At 39.2% G+C, this 26,486-nt stretch overlaps 1 protein-coding gene across 1 annotated transcript in view; it reads right to left on the reverse strand.

The window, feature by feature from the left end:
* Positions 1–26,486, reverse strand: part of edar (ectodysplasin A receptor) — a 47,876-nt gene that overhangs the window by 16,420 nt on the left and 4,970 nt on the right. The window contains exons 3-6 of the mRNA XM_042425946.1: positions 24,479–24,692; positions 10,741–10,806; positions 6,760–6,879; positions 1,478–1,659 (exon numbers count right to left, since the gene is read on the reverse strand). Coding sequence (XP_042281880.1) covers positions 1,478–1,659; positions 6,760–6,879; positions 10,741–10,791 — 353 coding nt within the window. The 5' untranslated portion in view covers positions 10,792–10,806; positions 24,479–24,692. The remainder of the gene's footprint in view (positions 1–1,477; positions 1,660–6,759; positions 6,880–10,740; positions 10,807–24,478; positions 24,693–26,486) is intronic.

Consider the following 26,486-nt stretch of genomic DNA (forward strand, 5'->3'; position numbering starts at 1 on the left):
AAAAACATCCTCTAAAAGGAGACTGAAAGCCAAGAAATCTACAAAGCGGCCCGACAGCATCCAGATTGATAACAAGAGGCGGCTATTTCAACATTTAACTCCCTCTGTTTGAAGCGGAAGGATTGCCTAATACCTACAAATCGTGAATCGCTCATATTTACGACGTTTCCTTTGAGATCTACTTACAAATACGGTACTGTATATTGCTTATATTTAACAAATATTATATGAAATTCATTTTCCTCATTTTCCACAATGTCTGTGTAAAACAATCATCTCACAGCGGGAGAGCCTAAACAACAATTTAACTGTGAGAGAGAAACAGTTTGGTGTTGACACAGCCAGTCAGTTTCTACAGCAGGGGGGTTGATAGATGATGAGTGAAGAAGAAGAGAAGGAGAGGACGGTCTGGTAACATTTAAATGTCCTCTAACTCAGTGGTTCTCAAAGTGGGGTCCGGGGACCCCCAGGGGTCCTTGAGGGGGTTCCAGGGGCAAAAAAGGAGAATCATTTATTTCCACTATAATTTCATACTTAAGTAACACAATGAAAGAATGTATGACTACCGTGGTCATGGGTTTCATACACTTTCTGTAATAAAACATCTAAGAGCAAACATTTATTCAGATGGGGGTCCGTGGTCTCATTTGTGTCAGTTTAGGGAAAAGGCTTGAGAACCACTGCTCTAAGTGACAGCTGCCACGTGTAAATGGAGGACTGTAGGATACTGTGCATCGTTGTAAAATCCATCTTACAAACCCAAAAGCATTGTAACTAAAGACGCCCTTAGAAATGATCGTAGATTAACGAGTGACTCCTACCCACTCTGAGAACATCTTAAGAAGCACTGCGACTCGCAGGAGGAACCAAAAACTACATGTTTTATTTGAGCTTTCATTGTTTTTGAACATTTTAAGTCTAAACTCATGTAGACATTTAAGAGCATTCATAAAAACTTCTAAGATTGATCATTATCAGGAAACAAGGCCCTGCTCCATTCAGAAAAAAATCAGCTTTTTTCTGCATACTCAGCCACTTGCATTGAGTCAACACAATTTTGTCTTCAATTATCTGTCATTTACAAGTGTCTTCTACCACTTTGAACAGGTATTCCTGTGGGAAAAGTTTCCAGATTCTGGATCAAGTTGAGCTACTATACAGTATATGCTATAGTTTTTCAGAATTTGCTCAGAGTGTACACTGCTGTCAGTGTTCATGTCAGAATCTGTCAGATTACTTTCTATAAAGCGTGTAATCAGGACACCATATGTGGTCATCATATGTAATACTCATATGGCTCCCTTTTATGTAAACACGGCTTCAGTGGCAGCTCTTGATGTGAACACTTTCTAAGCTTAAAGTATTAATAATATTTTAGGATACAGTACAGTATTGTGTAGTAAATGTATGCTGCCTTTTTGTTCTTAAGCTGCATTGAAGATAATAGTTTTGAGTCTTGTGTTTGTGTGTTGTTTACCCCGGTAAACAGGGTCCACACTCTGCATCGCTGTCTGGAGTTCCCGCTACGCGCACCGTGGCTTTGTAGAGGGCATCGCAGTCTTTATGCCGTCTGCAGATCTCATATTTGCCTTTGGAATACTTCCCCTGCGGGCACGGCACACAGGCAAAGTCCTCATCCTTCACACCGTAGCCGCAGGTCTGCGAAACATACACAAACACACATAATGATGTATAGTTTTGTTAACATTTCTCCCCTTGTCATTTCATGTCAATGGCATACATTTTAATACAATGTCGTTTAAAGAACTCAGCGCAGCTCATGATTAATGACATACATGATTCAGAACTGTGGAGCGGACACACACGTTAAAAAAACGACTCGCAAACCCACATCTGTTTCTCTCCAGATCCTTAGCAAATCTGGCATTACATTTTTGAGATGACAAAAGAGAAATCTGATTGGTCACAGAGGTCCCTGTTTGTTTGTGTGTGTGTGTGTGTGTGTGTGTGCAGATTCCCATGCCTGGTAGTGTTTAGGATGACCAACTCATCATTCTGTCATCTAGCATTGATCTCCTCCTCCCATCTCCGCATGTTAATTCCTCACAGTGAGGAGGTAGAACAACAGGCCACACGTGCATGCACGCACACACACACACACACACACACACACACACACACACACACAATGTCTCTCTCTTTTGCTCCCTTTCTTTCATCTTTCATTTCCCTCTTACTTTCATCTGTCTTTTAAAACAAGCCTATGTCTCTTCGCTTTGGGCTACAGGAGACCAACTCTCTTGGAGAAAAACTCCTCTCATGTTTGACATCCTGAATTCTCGGTGTGATTGTTTGATATAAAATTGCACTGGGTTATCAGCAGGGTGTTGTCACTTTGGGTTAAAGCTCACTTTGTAGATAGGATCATGGATCGGGGCTTCTGTTCATTCATTCAAAGCTTTTCCAAAACAATTGAAACATGACAAAAACAGGGCAGATTATTTTTGGGGGGCATTTTTGCCTTCAGATTGACGATTGACAGTGAAGAGTGGAAAGAAACGTGGAGGAAGAGAGAAGGGATGAGAAAAGGACCCCAGCTAGAATCGAACTGGGAGGTCGCGGTTACGCATCTCAAGGTTGCCCCAGGGAGCATATTTTTAATGTCGGGCAGCTTTGCCACATTATGCAAGCTGACTTGAACTTCAATACCCTTTTTTTGGCTGGATCACAACAGCATGGCCACTTTATAATCCCTGAAGTCTGTGACTGACTGACCCTCTAGCGTTGCATACGCAGTCGATCCATACACTATGTTTAAACGTAGTCTCGATTGATGTTTCCTCACATCACCATCACTTTGGTCAATCAATAAAACTTCGGAAATTGGAAATAAAAGTCTGACTTCAGTGTTCATATTCACGTTAACTAGCATGGAAATCTAATCCAGCTCTGTCAGCCACAATCTGGATACAAGATGCACGTATAAGGGGGTCTTGAACGTCTTCATCACTCTGTGATGTGCCATGTAGCAGTGTCTCTATGTGTGTGGGGGCACATACTTTCTGAAGTCTGTTGTGAGGAGGAACCATATGGTTATCCTATGATTAAAAGGGTGTTGCACACTTGCAGGGAAAGCTCAGGGGAATAGACGAACACATGAATTACAGGCTTTGGCACCCAGGGGATCACACAGACAGGAGAAAGTGCAAAGAAGCCTCTCATCTCGCTGATCAAACTCCTCTCCCCCTCTCATGTCTCTATCGCTCACAAATGGCTAAATTACTCTTTATGACAGAGCTGTGTGCTTATCAGTCTGAAGCTTCTCGTCGCTGCCTTTGACGCTTGGATCGCTTGGTTTTCAAGTTCAAACACAAGGCGTTGCTGTGGATGCTTAGCATGGTAGATTAGTGAACACAAGACGGAAGGAGAGACTGGAAAGGAAGGAGCAAAAAAACAAACAAACACAGTGGGACCAATCATGGGATTTTTATGTACTGTGTGCTGGTTTATGGAGCTAAAAGAGGAAGGAAGGAAGTTATTATGTTGTGACTATTCCCACCTGAATGAAGGGCAGATGAGACAAAAAGGTAGTCCAGTTTATTTTTTTTGTTTTATTGAGCTTTTATTAAATTATATAATTAAATTCATGTGATTATTCACTCAGATTAGAAAAATTGCAAATGCCTATCAACATATTTTGTTTTAATGTTTATTTATTATTTTTAATATGTTATTATTTTTAATTTGCTTTGCTTGTTTTCTGTATGTAAAGTGTCCATAATGTAAGCTAACTAGTCAACTAGGGAAAGTTATGAAGTGGCTCTCACTTTTAATATTGAGAAAAAAGTAACAATGTACTTCACTAGCATGAGTTTTCCAAACATGTAAATGTAAAATGTAAAAAAATACATGTAAATTGTAAATGTACATGTACATGTAATTGTACAAATTGTAAAAAAATGTAGTTGAGGTAAAATATTTAGGCTCTTGGGTTAAAAAATTCATATCAAAAAGATGAGCTGGCGCACACCGGTAGCCTACTAGACTGATGCCACATAATATTATAAACTCACTCACAGTTGAGACATCCAAGTTAAATCTGGGTACAAAGATTTTTTTTCTTATTCCAATTACTGAATTTCATGGTGATCTCAGGCAAGCAAGCCTTAAAACACATTAGGCCACTTTCATAAACAAGCCTTGAAAGTCTTGGATAGGAAGACACAACAGTATCATCACTATGATATGCTTAGTGCGATTAAGATGTTCATCTTTGAGAATTTCATTTTGGATTCCGATATTCATTTGTTGTTTACAATAACTCACAATACTGCACCTCCGCCACTGAAAAGCTTTCTTCAACTTTGCTCAGAGCAAATGATGGGAGCTTCAAAGTCAGCCTCTATGGGAGAGAACGTAAAATCCCTAAAAGAGGCACAAGGAATGCAATAAGCTCCCTGACACTTTGAAAACGTGTTAATGTCCATGTCTGATCTCTTAAAATGGATTTTGAGAGATTAACTTGTATTTGTATTAATTGTATTGTTAACAGCTGTGTTTGTGCCTGCCTGCCCAGGGACTGCAGATGGAAAGTACCTAGAAGCTAAACCTGTCACAAATCATTTCTTCTCCTTGTATGAGATTAATACTTTTGTACATTGCCCCTTACAAATAAAAGTAATTAAATTAACTAAATAAAATAGGCACATTGGAATATTTATAGTAATAATTTCTCCATGTTTATACAGATCAATGCAGCTGTAATTTACCTCGGCTATAGAGAACCAAGAAAATCTGTTCCCTAATGTGAAAGTAAAAATAAAACTACTGCAATCAAGAGAATAGGCTACTTAAAGTATAAAAAGGATGCATGAACGGGGTTTCCCGTAGCCACCCCTGGTTTTGATTTGAACCAGGGACTTTTGTTGCATGTCATTCCCCTCTCTCTCTCTCTGCATGTCCTGTCTGTATCTCTACTGTCACTGTCAAAGAAAGGAAAACACCCAACAAAATCTGTAAAGAAAGGATGCATATACCGAATAAATAGAAGAGAGTGACTATAAATCCATCTCTTCACTTCTGTTGGTTGCATCTATCTCTCTTAAGAAGGCGTGGCACCCTGAGGTGCCCACTGAAGCATTTACCTTCACTGTGTTTGCTTTGGCTGTCTGCAGACTGACTGACAGAGGCTAAATCACTACGTGACTACTGCAAGTCATTCACTGTAATGCATGCCTTCACATCGACGTCAGTGAGAGCGATAAACCATAAAGAAATTGTTCATTTGAATTTAGGCACTCTTCACTGTGCAGCAATGTGTGCTCTGGTGTATGTGCTCTGGTGTGTGTGTGTATGTGTGTGTGTGTGTATCTGTGCTTATTGTGGGTGGTCTGAGCAAAACAAGGTTAGCTTTTCATACTAGTCATCAGTTTGGGATGGTTACAGCCTCCACCTCCACATCCCCGACTCCCCTCCCCAAAGTGATGACTATCTTTCCTTAACCAGAAAGTTTTCTTATGCCTCATGATGAAAAACAGGTTCAAATCAAACAAAGTAAAATTCATAACAGTAGGGCTGCAACTAATGATTATTTTCATTATTGATTAATCCATAGATTATTTTCTCGATTAATCGATTAGTCGTTTGGCCTTTCAAATGTCAGAAAACAGTGAAAAATGTCAATCAATGTTTCTCGAAGCCCAAGATGCAACCTATAATGTCTTGTTTTGTCCCGACCAACAGTCCACAACCCAAAGATATTCAGTTTACTATCATAGAGGACTAAAGACACCAGAAAATATGAACATTTAAGAAGCTGGAACCAGAGAATTTGAACATTTTTTTTCCCAAAAAATCAATTAACAAAATAGTTGCTGATTAATTTTTTGTTGATCGACTAATTGCTTAATTAACTGTTGCAGCTCTGGCAGCAGCAGGACTGAGGTTACTCCATCTTTCCAAAACAAGGTCAGTATAATACTTAATCTCCTTAAAGCTGAGCTCAGACTACAGGAGTTTTGGGTTGATTTAACCCCGATTCACCCCTCCCAACTATCAGAGGAGAAATCTGGTCTGGGACCTTGGTCAGTACCAATGTTCAGCACAAATAATCTGGTAATGTGAGGGGTTTACACATCCAATCTTAACCCTCCGGAGCAGCTCTTAGACTGATTGAGGCCGCCCTGATCATTTCAAACATGTTTGATATTTAGGAGTTAGAATCTGGATGATTACGTCACTACTTTCTGAGTGGGACCACAATAGCCAATGAGAGAGAACTGATGGTGTTGCCTAGCAACGGTAAACATTCTAGCCCTTGAGGCTAATGTTAGCTAGCATACTACTGTTGACAGATATTAAAACTGACAGTTGAAATCTCACCTTCAGTTCTCGCTGATGAAACAGACAACCCGTGTTGACCGCGTCTCCCCAACCATTTTTTCATCCCTACTCGTTAAGCCTTCTGCTTTCGTGTTTTCTCACTGCAAAGCATTGTGTTTACATCTGCTTCCCTGTGAGATCATATGAGGTGGTGCATTGCTCCCCCTGTCATGATAATAATAATATCCTGCAGTGTGTGATGCGCCATTATTTTCAAATCTTGTACTATGTGCATGTTTAGAGAGAAGAACATCTGTGAAGTTTCTCATGTGCGTGATGCAACCCGAAATCGGTTAGGATTTTAAAACTCCTGTAGTCTGAGCCCAGCTTAAGTGAAAGTGCAACTTTGGGATTCAAATAGAATAATTCCATGAAAAAGTACTTTCAGAAACAAGCACGTGTGTGAGTGTGTCTCACCATGTGTGGCTCTTGTCCTGGCTGGCACTGAGGGCAGGCCTGGCAGCTGTTACTGGTCTGGTTTAAGAACTCATACTCTCCACAGCTGGAATACTCCGCACTCGCAAACATACAACACACCTGGAGGGACAAAAACAGACAGAGACAGAAAGAGAAAGTAAGACTATCACGTTGATAACATGATGTATGTGTGAAAACAAAAATGACAAATTCACACTAATACAGACACAATTGCTCCCCGTGCAAAGTCTTTAATACTGAGGGTTAAATGCTTTGCTGATGGGCAGATGATAAATGATTAAACTAAGACAAATTCAGTTTCAGTGAGGTAAAGGATTATTATATGAGCACAGAATATGAGTAGAGTTCATATTTGGTATCTAGGCACAGAACTTTTTGCTCCCTGCATTCACCGAGCTCAGCACAGACAATGACACCTTTCCCTTTTAATTTGGTAACTCTTACATTGATACATTTCTGTATTTATCAGTTCAGTTTATTATTATAGATATTTATTCATTATATGTATAGCATTTTAAATTTTGTATAATTTGGGATGACATTTATTGTTTTTCTTTAGATTTCTGTATTTGTGTATTTAATTATTTTTATTTCCCATTCTGCCCAAGACAAGTTCTCAGCAATATCTTAAGTATTTTTTTTTTAACTTTCTCTTCAATACTCAAATCTAGACAGCAAAAATTTTGTGCACCAAGATCTGACATCAATAAACACCTCCATGATGCTTTTCTGCATAAACAGTCTACAAAAAATAACTAGTCCCCCCCACCACAGTTTTATTAGTGTCATTGAGGAAAACTCTGCAACTCTGCAACATCATTTGAATACCAAGGACACTAAAACTTGAAGCTGATATTGATTTGTACTTGGATCGAATGTCTCTTGAGAAAAAATTTATAATCAGGGTATGATAGGGTAGAATTGAGCAGTTCTGCAATAAATAATGTATGTATTACCAAAATTCATCATCTGCAACAACAGCAGAGATAAATGGCTGCAAACAATAAAGAAAACAAACATCATATCCCGACGCTGAGATTAGTGGAGATCAGTGTTTGCTCTGTGTGTGTGTGTGTGTGCGTTTAGAGGGGGGGGGCTTGTGTCATTGTGGCTTACTGTAATAAGTAGCAGCTGGTATTTATGGCTTTACTAGCACACTTTGTGCTTTTCCAAACAAACTAACTGACTTTAAAAAATCATCTGCAGTCCAGAAAAAGGTGGAGGCAAAGTAAACAAGTGCATGACCAATGACTAACTTTCTCCGTCTTTTCTCTATTGTCTTAATAACATCTCTCTCTGTCTTTCTTCTTCCTCTCAACTGTCCTATGACAATAGGCATAACACTGTTTGAATAAACGTACAAATGTGCACTGACTGTGTGTATATATTGTATGTGTTTGGAGGGATATTTGTTTGTCATCTCAGGCCAAATAATCAGTTTGTAATTTTAGACTGGATCTGCACCTGATGTAACCTGAGACGCCAGATGGTTCATTACACTGAACCAGCTGAGAAGTCGTCCATGGAAACTGTTTGGAAAAGGGCAGGCACTTTCCAAAAATACTTGGCAGGTGATTGGATGAACCATCTGTCTATCACCTTCTTCATCAGGTGTTACTCAGCAAGGTAACACCTGATGTACAGTTACGGAAAAATAAAGTCTAACAACAATTAAATGCACTCCGCTCACTGATTGCATCTGAACTTGTTTTCATTTAGTACTACAGATGACTCAAAAAGTACCTAAAATTAATTTAAATGCTGCATTCTAGACCAATGTTTCCTCTCTGACTGGTCACAGTCTACAGTATTTAGTTTTGTATTTAAAGTTCAGGGATTCACAGCAAACAGATAAGAATGTTACTATGGGTCAAACTCAAAAAACACCGCATCCTACAATTCCCACAATACAATTCAACAAGGGCTTTCATGAGACCCTCCCTGCCTCTTAAATGTCCACTTCCTCCAAACCCCACACCTGTAGCTAAGCAACAAACTTTGGAAAACTCCCTTCACGGCCACAGAGAATATTATACAACTGCGTTCACAGGCTGAACTCCTTACAACGAGTAAACTGCACCTCTTTAACACCTTCAGCCACTTAGTTTGTGACTAATGAGACAAGCCTCCTATAAAAAATTATACAACACATCTCGGCAAGCAGCGTGTGCATAGGCTTCCTCTGACAATTCCTGCAACTTTGCATTGAGCGGCATTTTTTTTTTTTTTTTTTTTTGTCATTTAAAGCTCCCTGAAACTGCAACAACGATCTCCTCTTCCACATTTTTCCACAACGCAGCTTCACACGTCACTACCTGGCCCCGTATCCCCTATAATGTTTTATACAACACACGGAGCATAATATCAGTAACTGTTCAACAAGAACAGACTGGCCATCGGGAGTACCAGGACGTTTCCAGGTCAACCGCTGCGCAAATTGGCTGCACTAAAAGAAAAGAAAACACCAGAGGGAGACAGATAGAGCTGTAGTCATGAGCCCAGTTAACTGAGCAGACCAGCCTTCCCGTGGTTCTGGGTGGCTGTCATCACCCTTACGTCCGTCTCCCTCCCCTAGCCAATCACGTTCAGTTACCAGGCCCCTTTTCTGTATCTTTTAACATCGCGTTAATTAACTCAGCAAGCTGTGGACTGCTGCTGACTCACTTTAAATGAATAAAAAAAAACCTAAAAACACAGAGGAAGGACTGAAAATCCCTGTGAAAGAAGCATAAAAAGCTGTTATTGCTAGCTAGTCTGTGTTCACTTAGCAGGATTATGTTATTTATTTCAGTTTTCTGCTCTGGTTAAAGCCACTAAAATGAACTTGTTTGATGCTGTTATTGCTGCTGACCAGTTTGAATTCTAATCTTACACTAATACTAGTAATTAGCAGAGAGTGAATGACTGTACAGTAATTACAATAATGTAATATAATACAAGAAGAACTGCAATAAATACCAGTTAGCTTACTTCCTAATATTCAGTTTTTGTTGATGCTACTTAAGCTGTTTGTGTTGTCAACCTCACAGTTTCACAAACTACAAACCACCACAGAATATTTATAACATTACACAAGGATATAACTATATTATTATCATTAAATAACACCATACAGGTGTTTCTATTTGCAGGTGGGTTTTGGTGGGCTGGACTGGGTCAGAGGTCACAGGCTGACCTTTATGTCTCTATTCCATCATTGCACTGCTCTACAACGTTGCCTCCAGAAATGCTGTCTAGATATAAGTGGTTTTTAGAATTTTTGGCAATTTCTATCTAATCCCACCGCTTGGGGGTTTGGTGATTTGACACCACTGACTTAATCCAAGCTTTTTTTTTTTTTTTTCCTTTTTGACTAAGTGCTCCAGTGTCAGCCTGCATGCACACATCATTACTAATGAGAACAAAACAGATGAGGGAGGGAAAGGTGGAGAAGTCTATTGGGAACACTGCCAGTGGGTTTCAACATCAAAACAAGCAGAGAATCTATAGATTCCGGGTCAGATTAAAAAGATATCTGCTCTTTGAAAAAAAACTCTAAGGCTGACTAATTGGTGCTGCAGAGTTATGCAAGCCGCTGGCACATAAAACCTCAAGTCTGGATGACGCTGTGCCAAGTGTGGAGTCGATCGTGGCTACGATCCATACAATTGGAGCAGTAAAGCTTTCAGAGGGCCAATACAAGAAATATGATGATGATTTTGGATTAAAGGTACTACTTTGTAATATTACATCATATATAAGGAATGACGCAAAAGAGAACAAGAAAAAGCAGAGAGGAAACAGGAAGAACGTAGCGAAAGTGGGGAGGGAAAGGAGAAGACTGATTATAAATTAGGCTGGGATGAAAACGAAATGAAGAAAAGAAAAGTTGGTTAAAGAATGAACAAGAGAATTTAAAAAAGGAGGACAGAGGGAATTAATCAGGCAGAGAGGAAACGAAGAGAAAGAATAAAAACTTACTAATAACGAGGACAGAAAGACGGACTTCGTCTGACCTCTCCTCTCTGACATTTTTGCGTCTTCTTCCTGGCGGACACACAGAGATAAAAACGGGTCACTCATTCATTGAAAAATAGATTGATACAGTATAAACATTTCTTGCATCCAAGCTTCCGTACCAAACTGCATTTAGGAAACTGCAAAGTCATGCATGTAAGCATTATTGGTAACAATAGTGCTGTCAGTGGGCACGTTGTGTGTATGTGTGTGGCCCAGATGAGTTCAGTGTCCTGTTACATCACGTCATCGCCAATAAACATGTAATAATAGCTGCAGAACCGCCCTTGGCATTCCTCTGGCTCATAACTGCGAGCACACATCACTATTGACTTACCTCTGCTTGAATAAAGGTTGGTGATACCACTTAATAACATTTAATTACATGCCCCTCTCTTTGTTATGTCTCTTTCACACTCGGCTAAAGTATTTGTCAAAATCCCAAACCTACTCAAAAAATGCTAATAAAACAGCTCTCGAGTTGAGTTTCACACATGGGGGTGCTAGTAAATTAAAAGGTACTTATACTAGTGCAAAAAATTAGGCTGACGATGCAATTTTTATTTTAAAAAAACAACACATTTCTCATTCACATCACAGCTGCACCAAAAAGAGGTTCAAGGTACATTTACAGCTTTAAGAGGCTGAGATGCAATTAGTCTTCTTTTTACCTTCTCTCTCTCTCACACACACACATAGTGGCTTTGGATCCTCAAATGGGCATTGGGTAAGCAGTCATTAGAAGATTCTGTGTTTGTTTTAGCAACCAAGCTGAAATATTTTTCTCTCCCACTGTCTTAACCACCTTGGCAAGAAAACTACAAGGTTGTAAAAGTATAAAAGCCTTGAAAGTCAGAGAGGAATGTGTCAAAATGTGATTTTCTTCACTGGTTGATACTTGTGATATGATGACGTGTGTTTGGCTGTACTTGATAGCAACACTTCAGTGTGTGAATATTTCTCTCATTAAAGCATGCATGATTGTATATTTGTGCGAATCCGTGTGCATGTGTGGTTATGTGGAACAGCTTGTTTTTTTTTCTTCATACATTTGTCCACAAAATCACTCTTGTGATTGCATTTACTGTGTGTTTGTCCTTTCTTGGTCTGCACTGAACATGCAGCGTGTGTCTCTCAGTGTAAATAATGTCGTCATTGTAATTGGAAAGAGATGTGTTTCTAAGTTGAGTTTGCATAGAAACAATGAGCCCAGAATCACTCATCCAAACAAACAAAACAAATAAGAAATTTCCATTGATTTCAAGGAAAATCAGCCTACAGAGACTGAAAACCCGCCAAAGATTTTCCAAAAGTCTGCAACTACTGTATGTAAAGATCTGTAGATTGGTGGTTGTCCCTTTACCGCTGACTGTCGGAATCAGTACATCCATGAGTGTGTGTGCATACATGTGTGTGTGTGTGGTCTCTGACTGGGCAGCGATATAAGATAAAAGAGTGCTGAATGAATGCTGCTTCTGAAACACAACGGCTTCAATAAATGTTGTGGAACTCATGGATGTTAAATTACTCTTTCAATTATTATTTGCTTCTCATCTACAAGTAATTACACGGTCAACATTTTGCACTAACAAACGCCACCAAATCACTGTCAACAAGGCCTGCAGGGAATTAAATGCAGAATCCTTTGATCATGTCATTGAATGGATAAATTCATTTTCTGGCCATTGAGATTCAATAAAAAATTGCTCATTCTGATGAACGCGAACCATGAAAATGAGAATTAGAGATTAACAGCTACACTGAAAACATATCCATATTTATTGCTATTCCCCACCCCTTCCGAGCTAAAATTTATATTCACAGCTAAATAAGATTTTAAGTAATATTTATGTGCATTGGATTAGTAAGTAAGATTGAACTCAAACACTATCAGGGGTGGAGTTTAAGTATGAACCCCCTCCACACATACACACATACTGTAGATATACACAAACACAGCTGTAATTACTGTTATTATGTGCATTTCTCATGGAGTCTCTTTGAGTGTTAATTGCTAGATATAAATGAAAGAAAGATAGAAGTTCAGTGCAGAGAACACAATAAAATATCCACAGACCATAAAACAAAAATACACATTTTTACCATAAATCCAAAACATTTTAACAAGCATCCAGTGAGAACCCTTTACAGTGTGGATGAGTTTTGCTGTACTCACACAATTTACATGTCAAACAAAGAGTATTTATAGGTTTTATAATTTTAGTTTAGTTTAGACCAGGGTTTATGCCTCATCTCCCTCTGTACCAACAATTAGTTACTGATAACCATGAAGGTGATCATTCCCTTCCTTTTAAAAAGATAGTTTTAGCTGCCCAAACCAAACCCTAACCCTAACCTTAAGGCCAGATCAGAAAACAAATGCTCCCACACTACAGCTCTGAATTTTGTTTTGATTGATGCGCCCCGAGGTCATATCAGTTCAATTCAACATATTAACAGCTGAACTTTCAACCCACCTGAACTTGTCGGGAGCATGAAAGTGTGTTTGTGTGTGAGAGAGGAAGGAGGCGCCATTATCTGTAATCTAATGTCAAAATCTGTCTGTCTGGCTCTGAACCTCTGATTTCTCTCTTCCATGAATGAAAAACCTTCTGATCTTCAATAATGGCTAATTCCCCAACCCCCAGGGTTTGATCTAGCTTAATTACAACCTCCACACACACAAATACACACACACATATATACACAAAGAGTCGGCTTCTGAGAGCACAATAAGCTTAATTATGCAAGTCCTTGTGGTAACACCACAACCGGTGTGTGCATGCATGTATGTGTGTGTGTCTGTGTGTGTGACTGTGTGTCACTGTTGAAGAGATAAAAAGGTAGATAGCACATTTTTTTCCTAGATGAGGAAATGAAGAACTGCCAAATGGCTCTGGACGCCCTCAAGGCGACTCATTATGGGGTTAAAGTCAGCTATACACTCACACAGACACACACACACACACATATACTGCTGTGTTTGAAGACTCCCTGTGTCTTCTGACACTCTTTTCTACCTCTTTCAAGCCTCTCTCTGTCTCTCTAACCCGAGCTCCCTTTGTCGGGGCAGGTCTGAGATGAAAGTCAGCCCGAGTCTTTTGCCCCCTAAGGGTATTAATCTTCTAACGACCACATAATCTCAGATAAATAACCCTTCTGTCTTTAGCTGTATCATTACCAGGTAGAGTATACGCAGCTCGCATAGAGCGGCGTGACACAGCGACCATACTGGGCAGTTCTCAGTACGAACGTGTCAATATAAAGCAGGGTGTTGCTGAGGAAAAGCATTAAGTTCAGTTTCACATCATAAAAGTTTTTTTAAAGGCCTTATTACATTGCACTGTTTGCTAGACTGAACAACTTGTCAACATTTTTGCAGCCTCTCTCCCTCCCTCCCTACCTTCATTAACTCTGTCTTCATCTCTGTTTTTAATTTGGCTGCATTTGATTGCTCTTTTTGTCAGCAAAGGAAACCCAATATAGAACTCCACATAGCTATGGGCAGACAATTTATTCTGCTTCATTACAAAAATGCACAATAACAAACCCATTGACCTAAAAAATGCATATAACGCAAATTAACAAGACCTTAAAGGACCAATGTGTAAGAATTAGTGGCATCCAGCAGAGCAGACTTGGCAGAAATGGAATATAATATTCATAAGTATGTTTTAATTAGAGTATAATCATCTGAATATAAGAATGGTCATGTTTGCGTTACCTTAGAATGAGCCCTTTATATCAACATAGGGAGGGGGTCCTCTTCCATGGAGCCTGCCATGTTGCACCGTCATGTTTCTACAGTAGCCCAGAATGGACAAACAAAACACTGACTCTAGAGAGGACCTTTCGCGTTTCTCGAGTTTGAGGAGTTTTTCCATCATTTGGTTGCAATCTGCAACCTCACCACTAGATGGCACTAAATCTTACACACTAGTCCTTTAAGAAAGACATCAAGGTTCCCTGGCCTACAGGGACAAGTATAATGCCTTAATGTCGCAAAGAATCCAGCGCAGAACTTCAAAGCAGAATTAAGTCTGTATTGATATGGAATGCAGCAAAAAATGACAAGTGAATTTGATAAAAAGTCATTATGGGGATGGTAAGACCCTGTAGGTGAAAGGAAGGGTTGCCATATGGAAATTCCCATAGATCAACTCATATAAAAAAACATTAAGTAAGCATTTTTTCTTCATTTTTTGACACTTGGAGGGCATAACTGCCAGTCAGTCTCTTGATATTCATCCTCCTACTGTCATTCTTTGCCCTTTTGTTTTTCTTCTTTGTGGTAATGCTTTAGACATTACAGTACAAGCAATGAAAGCAAGGACAGCCCTAGGTACACTAATCAGTTGTTATGAGTCTTGGTCGACTGATTTTAGTTGATTGATTGTTTTTTTTATGGGTAATGGGCTATTCATCATGTGTCATTACTTGAAAAATAGCACCACAATGAATAAATAAGCTTTAACGAGCAGCACATTTTTAAAGCATAAGTCTTTAGGAGGTCAATTTCCCCCCTTTTCTCCCCAGAGTGGAATGCCAAATTTCCCCTGCAGTGCAGTCTTTGACGCTGGTAGCTCTACTGTTGGCCTCGCAAGGGCTTGTTGCAAACCACTTATTTGACCATCCAGCGATGACCTTTATTTGATATAACGCATGAAATATTCAGACAGCAACAAACATAATGATAAGATAAAGATAAAGATGGGATAATTCCAGTTTCTAAAACCTTTCAATGGATCTTTGGTACATATTTTCAGTGTTTTGTCCCGCTGTCTTCTGGATGTGGATTCTGTACGTCAGCATGACCACAATGTAAATAAACCAAATTTACTTTCTTAAATAGACCTCACATCCTCTAAAAAACAGAAATAAGCCTTCTTCAGATAATTATCTGTTCTACATCTGTTTGTTCAAAATAAGTCAGAAACAATATTGTAGGAAAATAGGCCAGATAAAATAATTTCTTCCCTAGAAATGTACACTAAACCAGTTTTAATGTAATTAATTTTAATTGTTAATTAATTGTTTTCACATTTTTTGGTTTGCATGGATCATATAATGTTAACTTAAACACTGATGTCTTTCATGTCTGTCTTCCTGTCTCGCTGATTTAATTAATTTTATTCATTTTATTGGCATTCCTCTATATAAAAAAGATAAATAAACCTCCCTTTCTCTCTTTTTCCATATGTCTTCCAACCTTCACTGTATGTCATTCAGTACCATTGCAGATGGATTGTGTGGGAAATGGCTTTTCACCATCAGTGTTTAACCCCATAAAAGATATTCATTACTCTGCTTGATAATGACTTCCTGCCTTATTAAGTAATAGGCCAATCAGTGGCCAGGGAGCCCAGCCAAAAACCAAACCAATGAAGATGAAGGATGGGGTTAGAGGAGGTTTTGCGGGCTCTTCTTTTAATTTCTGATGACAATTAAATCAGCAGCATAAGGATCCTGGTGTTTCTGTTATCCTGGCTTTGGTATTCATACAATGAAAATCTGTTTTACATTTAAAACCTTCTCTTTCTTCTCTTATTTTCCCTTTTCTTTCAACCATACTGCTCTCCCGCCATTTCATCTAATACTTAAAATCTGATGACACATAAATATTCAACTGCTTGTTATACAAGTAAAATTGCACATGGAGTGGATTGCTAATGCTCATATTGTTTGATTGTAGCTGCTGGTAGCTGAAGGTTTTTACCAATATTTGATAGATTTGGTCATTGTCATGCTGCAAAACAGAAACTAAGAACATTAAAAGGCTTACGTGTACGGTTGTCTAAATGTCTAAACTGACAGACTTTATAAACCAGGCTAATAATCACCACAATTATAACGATTAACATATTCCAGCATATTGTAATTTGAGCGGAAAATGATTTAATTGTTACCTACAGTATAATAAAGTCAGTTTAAGGTCTCATAGACGTTTGCATTCTTTCCATCAAACCTACAATCTGTCAATCATTTTGGCTCCATACATTGGCTAACCAAGACATGAGCCTAACCCTACCATAAACACACTCGCACAGACGTAATCCCTCTGTTTCCAGGCCATAAACAGGTGCCAAACGTAATCAATGCTGCACTACTGAGCTCTAGCCCTAAAACAAAAAGCTGATTATTTTATTCGTTTACAATCCAGGGTGCAATCTGCCAAATCCAAGCAAGATCTCAAACACATGTTGCACACAAACCTTGCATGTTTGTGTGTTTATGTGTCAAATCCTGCTGTTTTCCAGACAAACAATCAGCAAGTGTGTCAGACGCCCCCATCTCTGAGCCCCTGACAGAAGAAGTGATGGTTGTCATTAGTGTCACTTTACATGACACAGATATCTGTCATTTCACCATCTATAACAAATAGTGTAGATCATTTCCTGTTTCCTTTTTTTTGCAAACTAAATCACAGAGTATACTTTTAAAAACTTCCTCTTTATTAGGCCTGCACATCAGCACAGAGGGTACGATACCTGACTTCACGCCGACCAAACCAAACAGTCACAAATATAAATTTAGCCTGCAGACAACAAGAGGCAAGAAGGGGGAAACAACAGAAAGTGCCACTATGGAAATTAAAGTCGTCTTCCACTCAAAAATGTGTTTTTCTACTTGTTCCTTCAGTTGGATGTTTGAGCTTCACTGTGCAGAATGATGTATGTGCAGTTTGTCACTAGGAGACTGTTTTCACATTCATCTGCTGAAAGTGGAAAGTTTCTCTGTGCTCATTGAAAAAACTGTTTTAAGAGCCAGGACGGGCCTACGAGTATGATTTGTGACATCACAAATATTTTGGAGGCCAATCCTGGCTCAATATTCAACTTACATAAATGTGGAAACTTGAAGTGCACAAATACTGAGAATGGACTTTGGAGTAAACAAGGGGACATCTTGTGTCCAGCAGTTAAACTTCAGAAATGAAATATATTTGCATATTCATAGATCCTGGATCTTTTAATGAGGGAGAAAGCTTAAATGTAATTTTAAGGATTTTAATGAAATGAAACTTTTTTGTGGAAAAAACATATTAAACACAAATTATTTTTCAAAGTAGAGATTTTTATACATCTTAAGACATGTCTGGAGGGGATCTTTAAATAAAGTGCTGTAACACATTATGAAAGTTAAAGTCTAAGTCCAAGTAATAAAACTTCAACCTTGTGGATTTGTAGATAAAACAAACACCTTTATCAAGTTTCTAGTCTTTCATTAAAACCTGCTTCAGTTCTGGTAAACAACAGTCTAACAAGGAACAATTTTGCATATATTTTTACCTTAACACCAAATAATTATTCCTCTGTATTCATCTACTTTGTTGTGTTTCTGACCGGGGTTTCCACTAGGTTTATGATGAAGGCCTCCAGCAGCTACCACATGAATGAAGTAAATGTTAAACCTATAATCTTCAAGTATGAATTATGAGAATATCATAAGAAAAGAAACCCTTCTTACAATAATCTATAATCATCAAGGAAAGAAAAATCAATACCATATCATTAACTGCACAGCAGCCATAATCATCTACCAATGCTTTTAATATATTTATAATCTGCTTGAAAAGCATCAAAATGCACCTCTGTTCAAGTGCTCTTGTGCCCTGACTTTTAATGATAATTCTAAGTATATGTTCAAGAAATTGGCAAATCCATTTTCAATCCACTTTTAAGTAATCAAAAGTGCCGCTACCGTCTGTTTTTCTGAAGTGAATTATGAAGAAGTATTGTGCTGCTGGCATTTTGTCTCCTTTCTATGATTTGGAGGCAGCTGGAGAGCAAATAGATGGGCGGCGGCGGAGCTGTCAGTCAAATTAGACCAAACGCTTTCACCTTCAGCTGAATCAGAGCTACTCAGACAGCACTATACTGTTGCAATGTAAATTATTATTGCAATGTACATTTCTGCAAATCAGGCAGCACTACTGACATTTTTGCAACTGTTCACTCCCATTCTCCTTGCTCTTTTCTAGGTTTACGAGTCAGTGCTAAAGGAAGTCAAAGTCAATGAACAGAGCAGCCATCAAGGCTCAGTTATCAGGAACTAAATGAGCCAGAAATAAATAAGTCTAATTTGCAACATGATTACCGTCTAAGTTTGATGTGAAAATAAACCCATGATTAAAGCTCTGGAGACAGACTCAAACCTCAAACAACAGCTGGCCCTCGTCTCCTGACTAAATATCCATTTACTCCAATCCCATCCAAGTGCAGCATCACGGTTTATCAGTGTGAACTGTATTTTCACGGGAATGTCAAAACATGCTGTGTAGCAGTGGAAAATGACTTGACTTGAATTTCCGCAGACAACTCACACTGACTGGGACACACAAAGAGTTCTTGGCTCATATATCATAACACAGTAGAAAACCATGATTTCACTTAAAAATGCTCCACTAATGTGTAATAACTTTATTTCATTTAAAAACCAAAGATTTTCAAGCAGCAGACAACACCTCAAATTATATTAATGCTACGTTACCCCTATGGCCAGAACACTAATGACATGCGTGTTTGTGTATGTGCACGTCTGTGTGTGTGTGTGTGTGTGTGATGTTTCTTCCTCTCTCTTCATCTTTTGATTGCTTTAATTACAGACTTAGTGTCAGCTTCCCACTCAGCGCGCAGGAAAAACAAACTCTAAGGGCACATGAAAAGAAGCAGACACAGGCACACACACACTCTCGTAACACACACCTATCCCAGCTCCAGTCAGTCAGTAGGCTCTTTGATTCTCTGCCTGCCGGTGATCTGTCTTTCATCGTCTCGTCTCCCTGATACCTTGTTCCCCTCTTTAGCTCTGCTGGGGCAGAACATCTCTCTCGTCTTTCTGTCTCCGTCTCTGTTTATTTTGCAGTGGCTGTAGGTGGAAAGCCTAATCTGCAGCCTGGAATTCATCTATATTGCTTCCCTCTAACACCTATAATGAAGGGATTGCAGAACAATACAGTTCTCTCAACTAAGAAGTTATAAATATTAACATAAAAATGTTGTCTGGGATTCTACCAGTTAGAAACAGTTCTCTTGGGAACCATATTTGCATAATTTTAGACAATACAGTGCAGCAAAAAAATTGAGGAATGTAAGAAACATGTCTTTTGAGTAGTACACAAGAATACTGCTACAATTCTGATACAAATGACTTTACTCAAAGAGAGCAACTCTTTAAACATTGTTTTTGAGTGTCTTTTGAGTTTTTATGATTGCTGTTCATACTATAGGTGTGCAATTTCACCCTCTGTGGCTCCTGGGAGTGCTTCGCGTGGGTGTATAATTCTAGTCGTCTAAGCAGCAGTTAGTTATGATGGATGTGGTTGTGTGGTTGGAGGAATCTTCAAAGCACAAATCCTAGTCAATCCATTAAAAAGTAAAGAGTTAAGAATGCGAGCACTTAAAAGGGTTGAAATTTGCAAACGAAAAGAAGGATTCATGCTGGTAATGTTTCTGCCTGTGGAGGATGACTACCTTTTATGGAGTCCAAAACAGCTTCGTTTCACCTGCCACCCAAAGCAACATGGAGACCAAACGAGTGCAACTACGACATTATCCCTCACCAACCTCCCGCCCACCAATCGCCGCAAGCACCGCAGCTGGTTAGACTGTTCCTCGAAGTGCCACCCAGCACCTGACAATCCAGTATTTGTGTGTCTTATATAAACTATTATTTATCTTATTATAAAGTCAAAGCTGTGAACCACACTACTCAAGACTCACTCAGTACTTTGGTTTTTACACAAAGTAACATATGTAAGGAGCATTCGTATTAACAAATTCCTTCTTTTTGTCACATACGAGTTGTTTAAGAGAACTTCTCACATTAACACATTTTCTTGTGCTTACTTTCACTTGGGGATGAATAAAATTCACAGGTGGTCCAGACCAGACATATGAGTCATGTACAGATAATGTGCCTTTCTCCACTGAGGGAAAAACACTTATTTGATGTCAGAACTATAATGCCTTAATCTGACTGAATTTGGAGTTAAAATATGTTACTGTTGACAAATTAAATTAAGACATAAATCACTAAAATTAACATTAATATTCATTTAATCATTTATCATTTTATTGACATAATTTGGCAGCTACGATACAGGATCATCCTCTGTCATCCTCTGTTGTAACACCTGACAGTGTGACATCACCTGCTGTATATTATTACCTCACCTGTCTCTGTAAAATCACATCTCTTCAACTGTGTCTCATTTAAGTAATGGACCACTTTGCTTTAGCAAGACATTTTTAGTATCTAAGTTCACAGCACGGTGCAACACAGATGACACATCGTTGGCAGCTGTATTAATACTTTCTCATTGTTTTGAGTCTTGTAATTCAACTACTGATACTGTTAAATTAGTTAGGTTTTCATCTGATGATTACTGACAGCAGGACGTGAAGCTCCGCTCTGTGAAATCCATCTTTTAACTCTTAGGTGACAGTTTTGTGAATGAAACCTTCCATCAAAAGGAGCAGAACAGGAAGCCTTATATATAGCATTTTGGTGGCATTGCTAATGATCAAATCTCACAAACACCCACCTACACCATGGTCAGGTGGTATTCATCACGTTAAAACAGGCAATTTGTGACATGTTTGGTGAATCTGACTTGAAACTGTCATACGAACAATCTTCATGGAAAAAAGGACAAGAGGTTTAGGAGAAGACGTTCGAAAACGTTCTTGCATGAGACCCATTAGGTGCCAGATCTCCGTCCGCAGACTGTACAGAAGAAATTGATGATTAACTGAAGTAGGTTCACTATACAGAGAACTTTTAAGCAGACCCAAATTAGACCACAAACCCCAATTTGATTACACTTGGTCCCTAGGGCCTACATGGAGCGGTTTCAACAGTTGATTTAGTATTGCTTTGTAGGACTATCTGTGCATGGGGAAATAATAGTGGTAAGAGTGAAACCTATGATTAGAATTTTTTTTCCTTTTTATGTTGCTTTGCTGGGATTATTGCATGTAAATTAAAATATAATGAAATGCAGCTACTACTCATTTTGGTGGGGACCTCCTGGAAGCCCCTCAGGAGGTTCTGGAGATCCACTGCCCTGTTCTCAGCTGGTACCTTGTCTGTTTTGGTGACTCTGTGTTGTAAAGTAGTAATTAGTGACGGAGCCGCAGAAGGAAACAGCCATTTCTTTCATAATTTCAGAACAATGTGCACTGTACACACTATCAGTGTTGAGCATATGTTATGCAGATGCTCAGCATACTGAGAATAACGACTATAGAATTTCACTTTCGAATTATAGCAGGTATTTCATCACTTCATTTCAGGGTAGTCACAGTCAAATTATATGATACTGATAGGTAAAAAGAACCTTACTGATACTTCACTAAATACATCAACACTTTACAATTACAATAACATATACTTAAATATACAGTACTTAAAGAGGATATAACTTGCATATTTCCAGGTCTATCTGTCTGAAATCTCCTCTCCCTGAGGAGTCCTACGTAGGGCTCATTGGGAGGCTACGTAAACAAACAGTAAACAAACTTTTTGGTAGGCTACGTAAACAAACTGTGGTAGTCGGATACTGCTTCTTTCTCTCGTTCTTTACTCGAAATATAAACTGCCCGATTCCAATCTGAAATATGCAAGTGGACAACGTCAACAACCTTAGCAAAGGCTACAGAACGGATGGCCATTTATGGGAATGCACGCACAATCTGACGTCATCACAAGGAAGTAGAGGTAACTTTGCAAAACGGAGCGTTCATAGCAGGTTGAAGCCCTGGTTTTTGACTTGAAGGCGGCAGTTTTTACATATGTTCATCTCATGTTTTGAAGGTTAAACATAATATAATGCAACAAAATATTTTGTTTGTTTCCAAATGTAACAAAAAGCTTTAAAAAGTAAATATCCCTGTAGAGATGAACATGACACTGACATTTTGGAGTTTATCTTCTATTGGATTACTAGAGTATCCCTCCTATGAATCTAAAAGTCTTACATTCAGGATTACTGCAGTACTTGCATATGGCTCTCGCGCTGGTAAAGCAAACAGTCGTGCCATAAATTAAATGTAGTAACCTAATGAGCTGAAATAACTTCACTTCCATAAGTAAACTCTGAATGACATGTTTGTAGAATTTCTTAGATGTGTGAAGGATTATGAAACATTCGACTCTAACGGGCCTCCTGAGCTCTATAAATTTCTCCACGGGTGGAAATGGATATGCTCTGTGGATTGAAATCAGCTGCGACATCTAACATAAATCATGACCATAACTTTCACAAGAACACACAAGTCTCCTTTTCCTTTCCATCACTCCAAAATAAATCAGCTTCTTTTCTAATACTGAGCAGAATAAAACAACAGAGAGGCGAGTAAGTAAACAACTTATCTATTCAGTCAGTATAGTATAGGATGATCAAGACTACAGGCACTGGCTTTGTTAGTTTTTTTTTGCCTTCATCCCTTTAATCCTCAAAAACCATATTAACTCCTTTTGAAGATGAGTTACATCTCCCTCCACCCCTCCTCACTCCGTTTCTTCTCTGTGTCTCTTTAGCCTTTCTACCTGTGAACATGAAAGATTCAATGGCAATGGAGACGGACTGTGCTTGGGGGCTGCGAGAGGAGAGACAGATAGAGAGACAGAAAGGGTGAGAGAGAGAGAGAGAGAGGGGAGGGGGGGGGATAGAGACGGATTGATTTCCACCTCCAGCAGCTGCAGTTCAAAGCCAGCCAGCAGACTTCAGAGGCTCGGCAGGACCCGGCATGTCCCCAGCCGGGCCAAGCTGCCTGTCTGCGGGCAGGACTTCCCCCGGGGGCCCCGGGGCCCGGGACAGTCAGGCGGCACCAAGAAAACAATTATGCAGACAGAGGCGTAAGGTGTGCAAGGTCACAAACGCACATGCTCAAACACATGTCGCCAAAAATAAGCTCCCTCACACATGGTAGGGATGGTATTAAAGATTTAGCAGCATTAAAACTATTGGCTAATTAATTACCCAAACCTCCTGTCTGTTCTAATGACATTCATACTAATCAAAATCACCACAAGAGAATGAAGCCAATGTTTAGGTCTGCAGGCTTAAGGTTCAAAAAACAGCTTTGTCACAAAGCATTTCATGCCAGACTCTTAAGTCAGTGATGTGAGAAACAATCTAATTTGTTCTAACCTTGGGCTAAAACCTTTGCAACAACCTGTCACACACACTTCAGCATGTATTTAGGGATATGCTTGTCACACACAGCATATCCCTAACTCAAAAATGCACACTGCATGTAGATGGCAATGATAAAACTGGAAACATATTCTTCCAATCTTACGCACTTGATAACAAACTGTACATCTGCTTTGGATATGATTTGGCTTGTCAACATCAGCAAGTCAAATATGAAACTAAGATGTCATCTAAATGTAGAAAAGTTGAGTTTGATGTCACTTTAGCTTATTTTGATTCAAAACTGTCATCATAAACTAAAGTAGATATGAAATCTATAATAAATATGTATCTCTTTTGACATGCATCAACAGTATTTCTCCCCTAGAACCTACATTTTCCATTGCAAAAAGAACAACAATGCACGCTTGTGTATTTTAGGTAAAATCACAGCTAAGTACATGTTTGTTTGCCATAATAAGTGTTGCTCAGGAATTTCCCCGAAGTCTTGCAGCAATCCGTCCTTGCATTCCTGAGAGCGGAGCTGCTCAGACGTCTTACCTGGAGCTCAGAGAGGGGGGCACGCTGGTCTGGTTTCTCCGGGGACGCTGTACTGCGGGGTCAGCTGGCGATCAGTCCTGGTGATCGGTGATCAATCTCTAGCGAGGTGTCGGATAAGCATCGCCGAGGGACTACCGAGTTTTCCACTCCTCACAGTCCAACTTGTGCCTCAGCCTCCACTTTTGGTGCATGTCGGTGTGTCTGCAAGCTCCTCCTTGATGAGAGAAAAAAGTGAGAAGTTTTCTCCGCCCTGATCAGATAAAAGTGTCCCAGGTAGACTCTCGGCGGGGACATTATCAAGCTGCAGGCTACGACTCAACTGCGCCATCTAGTGTTCACAGGCAGGTAGTGGCAAACATGAAAGGTGACTGAAGATTGACCTCCAGTGCAGTGATCGTCATAAGGTAAACAACTACCGTGATTATACCATGTTATACCATGTTACCATGTTATATCCTGCACTTATGGTGTACCTTCACACTAAGGTATGCAAAAATTCATTTTATTGAACACTTAGACAACAATCTAGATCACAAAAACATAAGTGTTAAAGGTTGGTTTGTTCACAAAACCAGTGTAAACATTTCTAAGACACATATTCACTCATACAGATTTAATATAGACAGCTGCTGCTGTATTTATAGTTTTATCTTGTACTATTTTATTTATTGTATATTGTTTGTCCCATACACTGAATCTGCATATATGTACACTCATATATATACATAGTACTGTGCAAATGTTTTAGGCACTTTAGATGTTTAGATTGTTATCCATCACATGATACTATCACTGATCAGCCCCAAACTCATTCTGCAGCATGACAACAACCTCAAACATACAGCCAGAGTCATAAAGAACTATCTTCAGCAATAAGAAGAACAAGGAGTCCTGCAACACATGTTATGGCCCCCACAGAGACCTGATCTCAACATCATGGAGTCAGTCTGGGATTACATGAAGAGACAGAAGCAGCTGAGACAGCGTGAAACCACAGAAGAACTGTGGCAACTTCTCTCAGATGCTTGAAACAACCTACCTGCCAAGAACCTTTTTTTTCTGTTTACTGCACTTTGTTTGATGTTAATTGATTCATAAAAATATTTATGGCGTTATTTTTCAAAAGCATCCTCACTTTGGGAGCCCAAGCTTGGATGCATTATGCAGATATACTACTAATAAATTTAAACTTATATTTATTACTTATCATTATACTTATTTATAACAGATACTGTTACTTCTACTGCAATGCTGCAGTACTAACAATATTGCCAGTACTCCTACTACTACTTCCACTTCTGTTTCCACTACTACTGGCAATATCACGACTTCGCTTCACTTTAATGGCCACACAACAAGAGTCAATGGAATTTGTTTTCAGTACAGCGTGGTGAAAACGCTTAATACATAGTGTCAGCAGCACAACATATAAGCAGACATATAATATACCATGCAGTAAATAATAATCACAATATTCTTATATGGATAGAGAGAAGCTAAATTATTCTAGTATTACCATTAGAGTACTCTGTATGAATCCCACACACGCACACACACCTTCAGATGATAAAATGCCTTTTGAAACAGAGGCCATAAATTAGTTTTGAGTGTGTCTGTGTTTGCGTGTGATGTGGATGACTGGTGCCTGTTGTCTGCATTGGACTAAAGCTTGGACTTTAGTCTTCCTCTCCTCCTCCTCCTCCTCCTCCTGCTCTGCCTTTCCGCCGCTTCTTCTTTTCTCAGCCACAGGAAGGGTGAGATAAAAGAGGGTCTTTGAAAACACTGGGAGTCCTGTAATTACTTACACTCTCTCAATCTCCGTCTTTCTCTCTCTCTCTCCCAGTCTGTCCATATTACTCTTTTTCTCCTCATCTCCATCTTTTTCTTACTCTTTCTTGGTCACTCTCTCTCTTTTACTTCACTTTCTCTGTCCTCCTGTTCCTGATCTGTATCTTTCCCTCTTTCTCCAACCCCGTCTCCCTTTTCTCTTTACTCACTGTCACTCTAT

The sequence above is a fragment of the Thunnus maccoyii genome, chromosome 11 (assembly GCF_910596095.1).
Source record: "Thunnus maccoyii chromosome 11, fThuMac1.1, whole genome shotgun sequence".
NCBI classification, from domain to species: Eukaryota; Metazoa; Chordata; class Actinopteri; order Scombriformes; family Scombridae; genus Thunnus; species Thunnus maccoyii.